A 17,837-nucleotide genomic window follows, 5' to 3' on the forward strand; every position below is an offset into this window, starting at 1 on the left:
CTGTTTATCTACATGTAGTAAAGGTCAGATTCCAAATTCCACACTCAGGTACTAAGTTCATCAAAGGACTTCCAGTTAATTATTAAGAACTGGGGTAACTCATGGTTTCTACCCCATTTTATCGATCACCTCGGCTTTCATTTTTGGATACTGAGACCACAGAGCCACATTTCTTAGCTTAGAAGGTGGAGCCCACCTTCAGTCCTGGTACATCAGGAGATCCTGCCACTCCTCCTCTGTCTGAATGAAAGGGCAAAGGTGTCTGTTGCTGCCAGGGGCCATACCCCGACCGCTGTCTCTACTGTCTTGTATCAACTCTGTGAGCAACCCCAGTGGCAGGTGCTTTGTAAGGATCTTCCTGGAAGCAGAAAGTATATGTGATTTATCAGTGCCACCCAAAAAAAACGTTGCTACTTTGTTATGGACACTCAAATGCGATGTCAGTTCCTGTATCATTCCAAATGAAAAAAAATATCTTTCTTTCAGCAGCCCCAGCCCACATCTTATGTTATTGCAGTGGCAGAGGTTAGAGACTGAAAAGATGAGATAAAGCAGCCATTCTGTCCCACCTCAGTGAACAGTACCTGCCTGGCTGGGTCTGGGAATAGGACAAACCAAACCTTCCTTTTCACCCCTATTTTTCCCTTTTCATACCCTCATTTCAGCCCCTCCTCTGAGAAGCCCCTGGCTGACTACCGACACGCTTCCCCATTTCCTCTGGGATTAAATCCCAGGCTATCTTACACTAAGCCTTATGGCCACAGGGCTCTCTAAAGGACCTCCTTGTCTCCCAGGTGATGGTGGGGCAGTAGGTCACCCCTCAAGTTCCTTGGTACCTCCTGGGAGTCACAGCCTGTGAGGGAGCACCCTCTCCCCCAGCATGTGAAGCCTCTGGCTCTGCAGGGATGGAGCATGCCTGGTCCTGCTTGTAGAGGAGACATACCTGTGAGCCATCACCATGTTCTTTCATTCCACTTCCAGAGGTTGCTTTAACAAGACTGCAAGCTACAAATACCCTGACTGAACCAGTGGTGCCCCAGACTGCATTTTGCTGCTCCCAATGGGACATTTCTTCCACCAGCTACTCTGTATTAGTACGGGATTGTAAACTGAGATTGGCCTTCACCATGGGTAGTATAAATGCCTCCTTTGTTGCCTTGCAGTAAAAGAGAAGGTGAGCACCATGGACATTAATCATGGCCAAACAGTGAGAAACAAGAGGTCCATGCTAATGTTTCTTGCTCATCTCTCATTGCTTTGTGGAAGTCTCCCTGGAGCTCTTTGTGTGTCGTGTGTGCATGCACATGGGAGGGAGGAGATTGGTAGGAAACCCTGGAGACAGCTACTGCTGCTCCCCAGTTTGAGGTTATCTATGCTGCTTCCCCAGTGCAGGCTGTGACATGCTCTTGAATTCAATAGATTGAGGCAAAGGATCCCTTTGCTGTGTTTGGTAAACAAGGAGCTTGCCAGGCTTCCTGTGTTTTGTTGAAAAAAATAAGGACACTATTTGTGTAAAAACCAACTTTGGCTAGAGAGAGACTGGAGGTACAACCCTGCTTTGGAGATGCAGTGTTCACACTTCACTCATGAGAAGGAGTTGGTCTTGGTCTGAAGTCTGGAAAAGAGCAATCATCTTCTTACGCTCTTGGGACACAGGAAATGTATTTCTTCCTTGAAATAAAGTTATTTAAAGAGGGCCTCTCTTGGACACTAGAATATCAGAGGCTGGATTCGCTGCTGAGCTCAATCAGCATGTATCTCTTTGGCCCTACTGTAGTAGTGCCAATTACAGAACTAAGGATGTAACCATCATGTAGAGAAACAGTGTACATACATGTACATATATACACCTATATACCTGCATGTAATGCATACTTGATATGTTCTTCAAAATTCTTAAGAACAGGAGGCCTGAGCCTCACCTCAGTTATGGCCAGAGTAAATCAGCAGTGACTTCCTTGAAGTCAAATTACACCAATGAGAGAAGTGTTGGTCTAGCAAAGTCCATTACACACAGAGGTTGCAGGATCAGCCCCTCATGTACACTTCATGCCATGCTGGCATATGGACTGGGGTCAAAGTATAACTGTTGCTGCACATTTTCCAGAGTCCAAACTATAAGGCTCATATCTTTATATGACCTAATAAAACTAATGAGATTTCCTCAGATCTTCTGAGGTCAACAAAATGGTTTTGTCTTCTTTTCAGAGGCAACAACGTGAAGATTTTGGTTTTCAACTCCAGCTTTCTGCTATGTGCACCGAAGAAGTCCACCGAGTCCATCTTTACCCTTCAGCTGGTGCCTGCCTGCCCCAGCTCCCGCTGTTTTGGAGAAAAAGACACACCTTGTTTCTGTCCCAGGGAACAGGGGGAGGGAGGTGCCCAGCCAGGCCACTGGCTAAAGGTGAGTTGTGCATGTTACTTGCATCCTAAGCCTCACCCCAGGAGTGCTGCCATCAGACCTGGCCCACTGAGAGTTACATCTGCGTCCACAACTGAGCCTCCACTGAGTATTGAATGAGCAGCTCGAAAACTCATGTTATGGCTCTGTCAAAAGAATGAAATTCAGTTAGACAGGTCTTTCTCAATATTTACAACTGCTCAGGTCTTCACTTTGCTTTGTCACTACTTGGCACTTGGCAAACTTCAGAAAACATTGCATTACTGATCGAGAAAAATATTTATAAATCAACATGCGTAAGCAGTTTCTTCATTCTAAGAAAAAGCACATCTGAACGTTATGTGAATTTGTTAGAAGACTTCTTGCCTTTTTGAAACAGCAAGCAAGCAAAAGAGTAACTGATCTGCAGCCTTTTTAATGACCAAAAGACAATGAAAGATTGTTCATAGGGACAGCAGCACATTTGGGCTTGTGTGATGCTGGTGTGTAAAGCCAGATACTAACAGTGACACGAGTGAAGTTTTAAATAGACACTAGCAAAAGCAAATGCAAATCTAGCTCTTTTAAAATAACGCAGGGAATACAAATCGCAAATTAAATCAAGTATTACAACAAATACTAAATACCAACAGCAATTAAAGGTCAGTGTGACATCGTACAGTTTTGTGACTTTAACATAGCTGTAGTAAACCTGAAACCAGCAGTAAAACTGAAAGAGCATGTATATCTGGAACCAGTGAAACTTGAGATTAACATTGATGCAGATTAAAAGGGTACGATGGTAGCATGCATTTGTATGTTTGCTAACTTGGTGTGCCTCATTAACCAGGGGCAGATGGACACCTACATATTTAGGCAGCCCCCAAGTTATTTTTGTCATATAATCCTGGTCTGCAGAACTGACTCCTGTATCAGGGCAGCATTCTTTCGTGCAGTTATCTGGAGAGGAAAGAACGTCACCCTTAGTTAAGTATTGACAGTAGAGCTTAAAGAGCTAATTGGTGGTGGCCTTGGAAAATATGAAGCGTGAAGGCGTGTATACCCCTTTTTAGGGGGTAGAGGGAACACAGCGTTGCTGGGGGACATTTGGAGCTAGAAATCTGCTCTGAGGAATGTGACCACTTAAAAATACTGCACTGGCCGCTGCGTGAACCCAGCAGTGTCATCAGAACCATCAGATAAAAATAAGGTTTTCTTAGTTTTCCCTCCTCTCAACCCCGCAGAGGCACCGCAGCCACAGGGCTGCGGAGGAAGCCCGGCGTCTCCCAGCACCCTGCAGGGCCGGGACCCGCGGGCCCGCCTGCGCCTCCTCTGCCGGGGGTCGCAGCCCTCGGCCCGCACGCCCGGGCCCCGCCGGCCCCGCAGCAGCCGCCCACGCGTGTCGTAAGCGACGACGCGACAAGGAGGAAGCCACCCAAACCGCGGCTGATCTGCAGCTGCCACGGGTGGCGGCTGGTTCCGGTTTTTAGTTGCCCGGAAGCCGCTCCGGGTGCCAGCGGAGCCGGCTCTGCACACCGCGCCGGGGCGAATGCCCGACCAGCCGGGCGGGACGGCCCCGCACGGGCTCCCGGCCGCTCCCCGGCCGGCAGCGCCGCCGCTCCGGCCCCGCCCCTCGGGCCCGGCCCCGCCCCTCGGGCACGCGCCGCCTCCCGTTGCTCGCCGGGACTTGAAGTCGTGGCGGGGGGCGAGGCGCGCGCGCGCGGGGCGGGGCGGCAGCCGCTCCTCCCCTCCCCGCCCCCTCCCCTCCCCGCCCCCTCCCCGCCCGCCCACCCACCCGCCCAGCCGGCCCCGGGCGGCCCGCGGGTACGTTGCAGCCCCCCCTGCCCCGCCTCGGTTGCCCGCGGTGCGTTGGGGGGCGGGGAGCGGCGGGGGCTCCGCTTGTCCTCAGAGGGGAGGAGGGGAAAATGGCGGCGGCCCGGGGAGCGCGGCCCCCGCCGCGGGTCCTGCCGCCCCTGCGGGGGTCGCGGCCCGGGCGGGCGGGCGGGAGGTGGCTGGTGGCGTGGAGTCCCGAGGCGCTTCGGCGCGTGAGCAGAAATCACGCGCGTGTTCTCTCCACGCAGCGTGTGTGCGGGCGGACGCGTGTCTGAGCGTAGGCACGTGCGCGTGGGTCGCTGTGTGCGCACGCGGGTCCGTGGAGCAGCCGGTGCCCGCGGGGCCTGCGCGCTGCGGTGGCGGTGCGGGCCCCCGTGCCGCGCCGGGCCCCCCGCGCCAGGCCGGGCCCCCCCGTGCCAGGCTGGGCCCCCCGCGCCAGGCCGGGCCCTGCCGCCTCCCCGGGCCCTCCGGCTTAACAGCCCCAGAGAGGGAAATCCGGGCGCGATAGCTAAGACGCTCCGGATTTTCTGGTGTTCTCTGTGTTTTCTCCTGCTCTTCAAGGAGCCGGGGGGTTGTTTTTCTGCGTGTTGGGTCTGCGGATGCGGTGTTCTCCGGTGAAGTGGTCATCATTAGAAAACCGCCTGGCTTTTGAGCACAGGGGGGCTTCTTATAGGAGAAAATACCACTTGGTGTTGGAAAGGACAGGGCATAATTGTAATTTATTTAAATGCAGAACGTCTTGCTGAGTAACAGTTTGGTCTGTTAATCCCCTTACTTACTGTATTCTGTCCACTGACAGTGGTCTGTGTCAGTGGTTTACCCAGTGTCTTTGCGTCTCAGAAGAATTTTAATTAATTTTGAAGGAGTACAACTTGTTCACACTCCACCCCCAAATAGCTTTAATCTATTTTTTTATATATATATATATATATATATATATATATATATATATATATATATCACAATATACCTCTTTAGTTTTTTCTGTTTGAGAATACTTGAGAATATTTTGTGTACCTGTAATAGTACTGGTAAATTTTATTTTTTTAATGTTTATTCCAGTATGATTCCCTACTCTCAGGCAGTGGTGTTATGACAGAGTTTTTAATTGGAAACTGTTGAATGTCTGCAGGTGCAGCAGGCAGAGTTTTCAACATGATCTGAATACGGGTCATAATCTCACTAGTATTTTATATTTTACGGTTTGCACAGGCACTAATCTAGCTTTAAACAACAACAGCAAAAAAGCCGTATCTCATTATTTTTTCTTTATTCAGGTTTACAGTAGGTGTAGAGTGATATTTTTTCTGATTGACCTTCTTGTTAATAACATTCATGCTAACGTTTTGTTTCTTACAGAATTGATGAGGGGAAAAAATTGCTTTTAAATAAATATTTATCACGTGTTGAGAAACAAGTCAATAAACCTGCCCAAAAGCTGATGTCATCAGAAACGCCAACAGAAAGTCCAGAGGTGCCAACAGAAAATACCATGTCCCCTGAAGCTATGAATGTGGGAAGAAAGGTGAAGTCAAGTGACAGTCCAGTAGAGAGACAGGAGGCAGGATCAGACAAGGAAGAATGCCTTGAGCCCATGTCCAAGAGGCAATGGAAGAAGCTATTGAAGCAGAAACAGTGGGAAGAGCAGAAAGATCTACGGAGGTATGGTTTGCAAAACAGCTTTCCTAGGATCGTGTAGTATTTAGTGCTACTAATAATGATGTGTCAGCAGAACTTGCACGTAGGTTGCTTTAGCAAAACAAGGCAGTTGAACCAGTTTTCTCCCATGCCAGGTTTAAAGCAGTAGTCACAGGCTACTCCATCTGCATGTGAAGAATCTGTAAAGGTAAGCATCCTCTCTTCATACTAGATGTGTTCCTCAACTTAAAGAGGACATGAGGAGGGATTCAAACTTGCATGTTTCTGTTTTGTCAGCAGAGAGAAATAACACGTGGCCTTGGTCCTTTCTGAACGGGCTGCACTTTCCCATGTGCTGTCAGGGTTGGTCAATGTTACAAAGAGAGTGAAAAAATAATTTCTTTTGGCATGTGAAGTGCTGTGCTATAAGTTAGGTTGACTTATGATCTGCTAAAATAGTTTTGGAAGATGATGAGCTTCTGTGTTGTTCTGTTGTTGAGAGAAAGCATATCTCCAAATGGGATGATCGTGGTTTGCCTTTGTCCTGCTCACTGTGAAGTGTTCCTTCCAGAGACAGTGGGAGTTAAAGTTGCTGTCTCCAAAATTTGATCTCCCAACTGCCTCCTGCCACTGGGGGAAAAGGCAGAAGAAACAGTTGCTTCAGAAGCCTTTTGAAAACCTGTTCAGTGAAATGGGGTAAATTGCATTCTACTGTCTGCTTCAGATACTGTGATTTTGGCAGTCTGGTTGGTTGGTTGTGTTATGAGACCTGACTTGGAGCACCCTCAGATCCACGAGACTCCCACCATTGACTTAATTGAATTTGTGCCACATTCCAGTCTTTGTAGGTATATATGGAACTTCACAAAGCTGGGGTATGTGTATCAAGCTGGTATCAGCCTAGCACAAATGTAAGCAACAGGATATTCTAAACTGCCATAGTCATGGGACATTAATCTTGATCATAGAAGCGTGCATTTATGTGCATCACACATACCTCACCAGATTTGGCAGTGCCTTTTGAAGGTCTGTTTGTGTGTCTCTCTAGGCAGAAACGAAAAGAAAAACGCCAAAAGAGAAAACTAGAACGTCAGTCAAAATTGGACTCCAATAGTGAAGAGAGCGACCGGAAGCGCCTGCGAAGGGAAGTTGTTCCTAGCACACTTCGCCTCATTGTGGACTGCAGCTTTGATGACCTGATGGTGCTAAAGGTAAAAGAAACTTACCCGTCACATGCAAATGTTGAAGGGTTCTCCAGTGACAGTGTTGATGCAGCATCAGAGCACAGGAACTGGAGAGCAGCTTGCAGAGGACAATTAGCATGTTGCAGACTGTGATGTCTCCCAGACCAACTTCTGTCAGTTACTGATTTTTTTTAGGGTTTGGAATTTACCCTTATGTAAGCTTATCACAGCTTCTGGTTGCCTTCATGGAAATGCGGTAAGTTGGTTTGATTCCAATACCAGGAAGATAGAAACAGTTTGTGGCACGTGTTCACCATAAAGTTAGATGCAGTTCTGCCTCAAAATGGTTTTGCTAGAGGGGCTGCAAATACCACATCCAGTTACTTTCTCTTTCAATGTGGACCTGAGGCTCCCAACTGCTGTAGTAACTATCTGTGGAAATGAGAATTTGGGGAAGATACTGTTCCCTACCCATCTCTAAAATATTAAAATGGATGAAAGAAGGCTGAGATGGTTGCAGGATAGGTAAATAGGAGAAAGATTAGCATGATACCCAAACCACTGGGCAAAATCCTTGGTGTGGTGTTCAGAGACCAAAACAGCTTTAACTCTTCCAGGAAAGTATGTTAATTTGCAGCCTCTGGTAAGAGTGTAGCATTTAGTTTCTGAGTTGGATCTCTCCCCTCCCTGCTGCCCTGAGCCCTTCTGCTCCTGGCAGGGACTGGGCTGTGAGACTGCTTCAGCTCAAGCTTTTGCAAAGTCTGCCTGGCTGCACGTTGAATGTAACACAAAGCACGTACAGCCCTAATGTCAGCTAATGCCACTCACCACAGAATGTTGGGGCAGCTGCAGTTGGTGTTTTGGAACTTGGTTCTCTGAGGAGCCCTTTCACAGTGCCCCAGAAGAGACTAGAGGACTCGCTTGACAGTTCTGGAGATGCTGTCTGGGCCTCAGCATTCTTGCTGAGCCTTGTCCTTCATAAAACACGTTTTCTTCCTTGGTCAGGCAGAAACCCTGTTAAGCCTGATATTAAACTGGCACTTCGGCCAGGAAGGCAGAATGATGAAGCTTTGTAAGTGAAGATAGTTGTGGCCTTTAGCAATGGGGTTAATTAGATGTATTTTTTAGTGTCTGTAAAAACTTGCAATCAATATCGGTGTGATAAAGTCTAGTTTACTTTAAATCCTTTGGAGATACCAGAACATTCTCAAAGCACTACATGAATAAAAGCAATATAATGATGCTTAATTTTAAAATGGGCATCACTTATATTTACAGAACATTGCTTTTGGGGCACTGAGAGAGTAAAGCTATGAAATGTACAAAAATCCATGATTGGCTAAAAATGAAGCCTGCTGCATTTTAAGTAGTACTAGTTACCTGTTGTCCAAATCATCAGGTCAATAAATTATTTGCATTGTTCTGGGGTTCTTCAGTTTAATGATGCATATTTAATTTTCTTAAATAGAAACTGTATATTCTCAGGGTTTCACATGGGTGAAAGACTGAGTATTGCCATGGTGATAAATCTGCCTGATTAATTTTGAGCATGTTGTTACATATAATAATAATGTATCATTTGTTTCCTAGAATAATGCAAATCAAACACACAGGTAGAGGTGTGTAAGTACACTTCAGTGGAAGATGTGTTTCCTTGTCAGCATAATCCCTTTGCAGTGGATGTTTTCTCTCACACGGTCTGACACACACTCTTGTCAGTCGTCACTTTTGCCAGTTAAAAGCTTCCTTTTTCTCTCTTTAGCTTCTGACTGGCACACGGTAAAGCATTTTGTGGTGGTCTGTCTGAAGGACTATGTAAAAACAAATTGTGTTGTATACAGGATGTTAAGAAGCTTCACAAACAAATCCAGAGGTGTTACGCAGAAAACCGGAAAGCATTTCATCCTGTGCAGGTAGGTTTAAACAAACTGAGCACTGGCTGTATTGCTGTGTACAAAGCATATAAGAAAGGCAACTGTGGCCCAAGTGGTGAGAACTCTAGCAGAAAAAAATATTTAAGCTGCCTCTTTTTAATAAGAAAATTATTTATATTGTAATAGATTAGTTTTCAACCCTCATGTTATAAAAGTCCCTGTATATATGAAAAAGTATGTGCATGCAGGTGAAGACTGCCAGACACTGGCATGCCACTAAAATACTGTTGACAGTTTTATCTGTGATAGATTCAAGAAAAAAAAAATGTGACTGTAAGTGTGTATTTGACTTTTAAACATATCATTAACTATATGAATATCGTGTTAGTACCAGTTTCAGCTAAAAAATAGTAAAGAGTTTTAGCTAATAGTTACAGGTGAAAAAATCTTGTACAGAGAAGAAACAGGCAGGCATGTTAACATCTCGCTATTTTGTACCTATTATGTGTTTTTTTCAAAGTTTTACTTGACCAGCCATGGGGGACAGTTGAAGAGCAACATGAATGAAAATGACAAAGGATGGGTGAACTGGAAGGTGAATAATCTACTGTTTCTGTAAAAAGACAGAAAGAAGTCCTGATTACAGTTGCTAACTAGGTTGTTAGTTGTGAAGAACCTGTAGATTTTCCACACAGGTTTTTCTAAGACATCAGACCAGTGGCATGTTAGAAATAATGAGTCTCTCTGTGCTTTTAATTAATGTAACTTACATAAGCTAAAGACTGCTTGTCTTGAATCTAGATTTGATTTTTCCTTGAAAAACTCCACACATACTGATTTTCACCCATTTTTATTGAGTAGATTCCATTCTCTGATATGCTAAGATGATTGCTTGATTTGGGCAGTTCTGGTAGTTGTCTGTCTTGACAGTGGTCTTTTTTTCTTAGCAAAAATTAAGACTTAGAAATCATGTTGTGATTGTCTTGTGTGCACCTTCATTTCCATTATGTCTTCTCTCGACACAGAAGTGTTCTTTAGAGAAGTAGCTTGTCAAACTCATGTTGGTTTTCCTCGTGACTCCCTGTTAAACCAGTATTCCAGCAACTTTAAATGAAGAACACTTTGTGTAAATAAAAACAGTTCCACTTTCAGCATGTCTTGTGCGATAGCTGCTTGCAAAAGCACAGCGTAAACCTCTCTTATCAAACAAGGAATGTTACATAAGCATTTACATCTGATTTTAGAAAGGTGGACTTGAAATTTATTTGGATCCCTGGGAGAAATATGGTAACGCTTGAAGGGAATCACAAGAGCTTAAGGATTTGTAAAATTCTTTTGTGGTTTCACAAAATGTCCTGATTATTTTTAGAAGTCAGTGCTGTAGGGACTCGATTATTTATGCAGAAGTCAATCTGGACTGTGCTACATACTTAAACATGAATGGGGGATGTGGAATGGCTGCACACTATTGGATTTATTTTTGCTGGTTGCATCTTGGGTCTGTAGAGCTTGCCCAGCAATTAACCAGTTTGAATGTAACTTCTTTTAACTACCTTTTTTTGAGGATATCCAAATCAGAACAGAGCACTATAGTGAGGTCATAAAGAAAGAAGACCTAGTATATCTTACCTCAGATTCCCCAGATGTTCTTAGTGAGCTTGATGAGAAGAAGGCCTATGTGATTGGAGGACTGGTGGATCACAATCACCACAAGGTAAACTGTGGATTAGTTTCTTTACAGTTTGGCATCTTATTTGACATTAATGCTGTTCATGTGTAAACTAACAAAATGAAATAACAAGAAAACTTCTTCAAAAAGACTTAACTTCCAAAAAATGTTGAAGAAATGGGGAAAAAAAAATCATGGTGGTAGCAGTGGTTTGTGTTCCAGAGTGCAGACATGCTGAGCTTTTTATGATATTATCTGTTAATTTTAAATATAGGAATGGAATGAATAACACTGCTCAGCTTACTTAGGGCCATATTTTCAGACAGAAGGGTTTGGTTTCTGTTCATGCACGTGTGAGTGTGCATGTGCACGCCTGTGTGTGCACGTGGCCAAATATAGATGAATAACAACGCTTGAATCTTGGATGTCCCTTTTTTAATAAGTTTGCTTGTCAGGAGAGCTTGGCTAAGTAACATACATGCCTCAGGGATCTGATTCCATACCTGTACGTGGGATCGTGCTGTGTAGAACTGGAATGTCATAGGGAATGCAGCTGGGAAATTAAAACGCTTACTGCTTTTCATCAGAGACACTCTGTGTCTGGTGACATATTGAATATTTCAGTGTGATGCTAAAAAAAGGGATGGATCTTAAGCCTTACCAAATGGTACTTCAGCAGTTAGCTGATAGTTGAAGGCTAGGAAGGTGCTAAAGCAGATCTTTTGTAGAGTAATTACAGTAGAAAGTATTTACACAATTTTAAAGGGTTTTTTTTTTGGCCATCTTGGGCACAAGAATTGCCAGGTTTAAAAAAGCAAACAAAATATGTTTATCCTTTACTCTTTCTTTACAAAAATACAGTTACTGCAGGCTGAGTAACTTTGTACTTAAGCATAAGCTTGCCTTTAAAACAAGCTATGGCTGACATGTTCTGGAGTTGCAGCTGCACGAACAAGGTTTTTTTGCAATCCCTTTGGCCATACATTATAGTGTGACAGATACTCAAAGTAGAAAGTTTTCCAGAGTTAGTCCTTGAAGCAGATATTGGCTAACTGGGATGAGTTTTATTTTTGTAAACATCTTCTAAAGCAAAATCATGGCAGCACTGGCAAAACTATTGCCAGAATATGATACTTGTAGTAATCTGTATGGGCTGATCTGAAATGGTGATTCTCAGTCCAGTTGTTCTGGTATCTTTTGCACAGGGAATTACTTACAAAAAAGCTGTGGAGCAGGGAATTGGTCATGCACAGCTCCCACTTGGAAACTTTGTCAAGATGAACAGTCGGAAAGTGTTAGCTGTCAATCATGGTAAGTTTTAAATAACAAAATAACAACATCATTGTAGAATATAATTCAGAATATGAACCCTCAAAATGCGTACTGTAGTGCAGATACCTAAATCTTATTTTATTATGTTGATATTTCTTTAATCTAGTTGTCTTTGGAATACAGTAATTGCCTTGGCCTTTAAATATTTTAGATATGGTTAAATGTAAAGGATGGTGACACAGCCTCTTAGAAGTGTGCTTCCTATTCTTTTGGTTTGTCCCATGAGTAATTTTGGCATTCTTGCTAACCTGGTCTTGTTTCCAAGCTTAATGTGTAAGTAAGTAAAATGCTGGAAACTATCTCATGGTTTTTTATCCCAGAGGAGGGTAAACGTATGTGATATTTTCACCCTGTTGAACAGCTTTGTTCAGCAGTAACTGCTTAGCTACCTGTAGACTCACCTCATTTGGTATCAGCCATACTCCATCTGCTGAGCTTTCACAACTGTATTTTTACCTGGTTTCCTGGTTCTGATTGAAATGTGCAATTGATTAACTGAGTTTTGAATCCCATTTCTTCTAAACTTTAAATTTTATTATTAGATTATCTTTTGGTGTCATCAAGCAAATATACATGTAAAATGGACCTTCTTGGAAATTTTTTATATGCTGTGCAAGTCTTTATTTTGCCCCACTTCAGGTTCTTTTATCTTACCTTGCTTTATTTCAGGTTTATTTTATTATATTACACATTGCTTGATGATGACTTTATTTTCTTAAAATGCCATTGACGAGGTGTGTGTTTGCATGATAGTAAAGATTATTTAAACGTGGAGGAAAACATAGTATATCAATGGAATTAAAAATTATCAAGCCACATGTATTTGTAAGATCAAGATTTTTAAATCTCAATCTTTAAATGTTGCTGTATATAGACAAGAGTAGGACTTTGTGTTATTCTTCAAAAGATACAGCTGTAGCTTTCTACTGGAGTTTTTCTGCAGTAATCTTACACTGACCTCTAGCGTCAGCATCTCTGGACGCCGTCTTACAGAATCACAGAATATGCCGAGCTGGAAGGGACCCATTAGGATCATCGAGTCCATCTCCTGCCCCTGTGTAGGATATCCCAAGAATCACACCATGTGCCTGAGAGCATCAGCCAAATGCTTCTTGAACTCAGGCAGGCTTGGTGCTGTGACCACTTCCCTGGGGAGCTTGTCCCAGTGCTCAACCACCCTCTGGGTGAAAAACCATTTCCTGAGTCCTATAATTAGTCACAGGAGTGAAGAGGTCAGTACCTGCCCTATCTCTTCCCCTTGTGAGGAAGCCATAGGCTGCAATGAGGTCACCCCTCAGCCCCCTCTTCTCCAGGTGGAATAATCCAAGTGGCCTCAGCAGCTCCTCATACGTCATCCCTTCCAGACCCTTCACCATCCTCATGGCTCTGCTTTGGATGCTCTCCAATAGCTTGATGTCTTCTTTATGTTGTGGTGCCCAAAACTGCATGCAGTACTCAACAATATTCTGTTTTTTGAGCAGTATTCTACATGTTGGAGTGCTGGGTATAAATTGGCTGACTTAATGTGGTTTTCATTTATCTGCTCTATGGTCTTGTGCATATTTCTTGTGCCAGAGTTCTAGGCACTGATTCCACTGCAATTTAGTTGCTGAGATTTTATTTTGTGTGAGTTTGACCTTCCTTGCTCTTCTAAAACGTTTTCAAATTGCAGCTGAAAGGCTTTTAATGCACAGATGCTTTTTATGGTAAAGATTATACTATAGCAGTATGCTGCTTAAGTTTTTTGGGCAGAAAATAAACACAACTCCACCATCAAAAGTAGAGGTACCTTAAACAACTGTAATTAAGATTCTGGTGTATATTCTAATCCTAATAGCTTACAACTTAGATCTAAAAAGACAGGCTTCATGGGAGATGCTACTTGGCATGAGTAAGGTGGACAGACTCAAGCTGCCTCTCAAATCTGTATTATAAATTCTGTGTAGGTGAGAAGTGTATTTTCACTGACTTTTTTGTATTTTGTTATGACTACATCCACCTCACTGCTTTGTGTAATTGCTCACCCTTTCTGCTTTGATTTGGTTATTCTGGCCTCTGGGTTCCCACCCTCCGTGAAGAAGCTTAAGCTGGACGGTCTGGAGAACAAGTGACTGAGGAAACTGGGGTTGTTTAGACTGGAGAAAAGGAGGCTGAGGGAAGACTTTATTGCTCTCTACAACTACCTGAAAGGAGGTTGTGGCAAGGTGGGGGTCAGTCTCTTCTCCCAGGTAACAAGTGATGGGACCTGAGGACATGGACTCAAGTTGTGCCAGAGGAGGTTTAGGTTGGATATTAGAAGAAACTTGTTCAGTGTAGGGGTTATCAAACACTGGAACAGGCTACCCAGGGAGGTGGTACACACACAACTGCAAGTGTAGCTGACAGAAATTGTTTCCCTCTATTCAGGTTTGTATCCCAATATGTATTACAGGGACCTTATTGCACCATTCCAGTCTGCAATAATGTGTACCAGCTGTTCCCACGCCCTTTTTCTGTCCTTGCATAATATTTTTGTTGCTATTACAGTGTATAATGGAAGCCTCTGTTCTCCTGTGGAAGCCACTCTTTTTCCATCAGTTGTTTTTACTATGCAAACAAAGGAAATTCCAAAACAAAGGAGAATAAATGTGCTCCTTACTCTCTTCTTGTCTCTTAAGCCAGCATTTTTTGCCACAGGTGCTTTCTGCAGTAACTTACAGTGATATTAATATAGTCCTTTGAGAGCTCATACCTTCACAGTATGTTTCAGGTGAATTACCTGCTTAGTAAAATGGCCAGATCTTCAATATCAGTGTCACAGAGAGCAGCTGGCTGTCCAGTAAATCTAGATACAGGAAGCCTCTAGTAAATGTGACGCTTTTCTGTAACTTGACTCTCAGAGGGTGTGAGATCTATACTGCTCCTCCCTTTCTGAACGCCTGCCTAACTCTCTCTAAGGTTTTTTCCTTCCACTGCTCCTTTGATCCTTTCTCATATGCTGTCGCTTGGCATTGAGAACACTTGTGCTGGGTGCATTCTTTGAAGTCAGCATTCTCCAGCAGTGTTAGCACTATTCCTGTAGCCCCAGGCTTGAGGAGCCACCCTTCTGGCCCAGATCTGCCATCCAAGTCTGGCTTACTTACCAGCCATGCATCTCTTCCTGCCTTCCCTGCTGCTGCCCAGCCACAGGCTGTGTTGAGAGGTTTTTTTGATAGCCTGGGATTTTTCAAGATCAGAATTTGCTGATTAATTTTGCATATAATGCAATTTGGAGCTATGGTTAGCATATTAGAAATAGCAAGAAAGGATCACAGTATTGAAGACCAATAGGGTTTTTTCCATAAGCTCAGATGGAAATGAAAGAGAAAGCTAACAATATCAGCTTTTAGAAAGACTTCGCACTGCCCATGTGTTAGGAAGGGGAGAAAGAATTGTTAAAGTACATCTACAGTATTTCTGTCAAACATGAGAAAGTATTACTGCCCATATAGAAAGCACAGGTGAGAACTGAACTACTGAGGAGACATTTCTCTCTGTCCCTGAGAGAAATTCATTCAAACTGGAGATGCTGCAGAAAAGCATTGCTGTAGTAACTGACAACTGGAGACACAAAGTGTGCTTGGCTTTAGACTGCAGCAGTAGTAAAACAGTCTTGTTTGCTTCTGCGTGTACTGCATCAGCTTTACTCTGGATATGCCACAACCAAATGCATGTAAATCTCTTTACAGATGACTTTGGGGGTGTGCTCTTATCAGCAGTTCACTTATCTCCCTGTAAAAGAGCTGATGGTCTTTCTTGACATTGCAGTGTTTGAGATCATCCTTGCATACCTGGAGAAGAGAGACTGGAAGGAGGCCTTTTTCAGTGTCTTGCCACAGCGGAAAGGGGCTGTTCCTTTGGGAGAAGCTAATGATTTGTCCAAACATGCTCCGTCTGGAAAAGAAGATGAAGACAATGACTCGGGCAGAAACTAGCCTTCAGAATGAGATGACAGGGAAGGAGACGTGCAGTTCATGGGATGAAACTGAGACATGAAGTAGTTATACTTCAAAGACCATCTGCTGCCCTTGTGATACTGAATTGTCTCAATGCACAATAGTTCCATAGTTGGCCCAGAGCTGTTTCTGGACATAAGGGGTCCCTGAAACTTACATATTAGTAGTTTTTTTTCTAAAGAAATAAATTAATGCCAAATACAGAATTTATTTTGTTTCCCAAGGAAGCTATTTAATTTTATTTTTTTAATATTGTTTTTTATACATACCAAGTTAGGTGTATTTCCCAAGAGCTACTGTTTTAATGTATGCATTCTTCTCCATTTCTGCTCTTAAGTTTTTGTAAAAGTAGTGAACGACAAGCGTTCCTGTGACTTCAAAACCTGTACCACTAGTGCCTGTTGCAAAGTATGCGTGAACACCCAAAACAAACAAAAGTTCTGATTTTCCTGAGTCCTTAATAGACAGTCACAAGCAACAGAACTGCCTTTGTCAGCTGAGCCACACTGGTTTATATAGTGTGTTTGATTAGCTGGGGTCAGTTGATGAGATATGAGTGTTGGATTAAGCCAGTGCTTTATACTTGAGCTTGAGTGGCGTGGATGTCTGTGCAAGTACAAATTGTGTGCCGTGGTTGGTAGGTGGTGTACATGGAGTTGAGGTGGCGCAAGCACTTCTGATGAATTCTTGAACCTCAGCAAAATTTATTGTACAGTCTCAGAACAATACCTGGAGACAGGAACCCTTTCTTACAAGTCACTTGGTTTCAGTACACCTGTTTTATCACATGATCCTCAATGCATTGTATTGTCTGTCAAATATTTTTCCTTTAAAAAAAAAAAAGAATAGTCTCAGTTTTGGCTGGATGTTCTGATTCAACTTAACTCTAACTGACTTAAGTGCTTTTGCATAGTACTGAAATTAATACCTTGGAAGTGTAACTTCAGTTCTCCCCTGTCAGCCTGCCCTATCACTTTCTAGGGACTAGCCAGGGAGCTGCAGCTTCTGAACAAGTGCAGCTTTCACACAGGTTGGCTGAAGAGCATAAGAATGCAGCATAGTAACTGTTCATCTCTGCTGCTCTGGAATCAGAGGCCTGATCCAAGTGTGACTTGGCTTGTATCCATTTTTTTCCTCCCTCTGTTGTTACTGCTTTCAAATGGAAACTAGAATTGGATCCCTACAGGTCCCTGTGGCCTCTAAAGGTTTGGCAACCAACTGTTCATGACTTTATGTACTCAGGGCACTTCTCTCTATACTTTTAAATAACCATAAAAAAGTGTCTCCTGTTAGAAGTGTGGATTGTGGTTTGTTGCTCAAGTAATGCAGGTTTTTTTGTTATGCTTTAAAAAAATGTGATTGCTTTTGTTCCAGAAACTAGATCAGTTTTTTCATAAAAGGATTGGGTTTTTTATTTCTGTGGCAAAAAGTACAGCATAAGTCTACCCACCATGTATGATACTGTTTCTTTGATGTGTGTTAAGCAGTGAAGTTACAAGAGTTCATGTACATGGTACCTATTAAATCTGATCTAAGACTTCAGTCTCTCTGAGGCTTTCATAAGCCTCATTTACTCAGGCTTGAGAGTGCAAGAACAGATTGGATAGACAAGTTGGGGAACTGGGAGAATTCCGTAAGCATCTTAGGGAATTGTTTTGTGGCTTAAAACACAGCCTGTCTTACATCTTCCCCAGGGAAATAAGATAAGTGCACACACCTTTGCACAGGCACATGTTTTTAAATCAAGCTGATACAATTCTGAAGCTTGCCTATCTATGGAGAAATACGCAGAAGAAAAAGATGGTGTGAGATGTTGTTCTTTGAAGGCTCCTAGTGCTAACTCCGTATTTCCCTGTCCTCACTGGTGCTTTAACTGGTAGTTGGTATGGCTGCTGTTTACCTATCTGTTTGTGCTGAGTCAGGTCATGGTAGGCTGAAGTTCATGCCTGTTGT

The 17,837-nt window shown here is 43.3% G+C and overlaps 1 protein-coding gene across 2 annotated transcripts; it reads left to right on the forward strand.

The window, feature by feature from the left end:
* Positions 1–4,174: 4,174 nt before the first annotated feature.
* TRMT10A (tRNA methyltransferase 10A) lies at positions 4,175–16,092 on the forward strand. Of its 2 annotated transcripts, none has more exons than XM_051619254.1 (8): positions 4,175–4,204; positions 5,573–5,875; positions 6,900–7,062; positions 8,877–8,948; positions 9,430–9,504; positions 10,474–10,623; positions 11,784–11,889; positions 15,697–16,092. In XM_051619254.1, the coding sequence occupies exons 2-8, from the start codon at positions 5,655–5,657 to the stop codon at positions 15,861–15,863; spliced, it is 954 nt and encodes a 317-aa protein (XP_051475214.1). In that variant the 5' UTR covers positions 4,175–4,204; positions 5,573–5,654; the 3' UTR covers positions 15,864–16,092. The 2 variants fall into 2 exon arrangements, with proteins under 2 accessions (XP_051475214.1, XP_051475213.1); XM_051619253.1 differs by lacking the exon at positions 4,175–4,204 and adding an exon at positions 4,226–4,244.
* Positions 16,093–17,837: the final 1,745 nt, after the last annotated feature.

The sequence above is a fragment of the Apus apus genome, chromosome 4 (genome assembly GCF_020740795.1).
Source record: "Apus apus isolate bApuApu2 chromosome 4, bApuApu2.pri.cur, whole genome shotgun sequence".
NCBI classification, from domain to species: Eukaryota; Metazoa; Chordata; class Aves; order Apodiformes; family Apodidae; genus Apus; species Apus apus.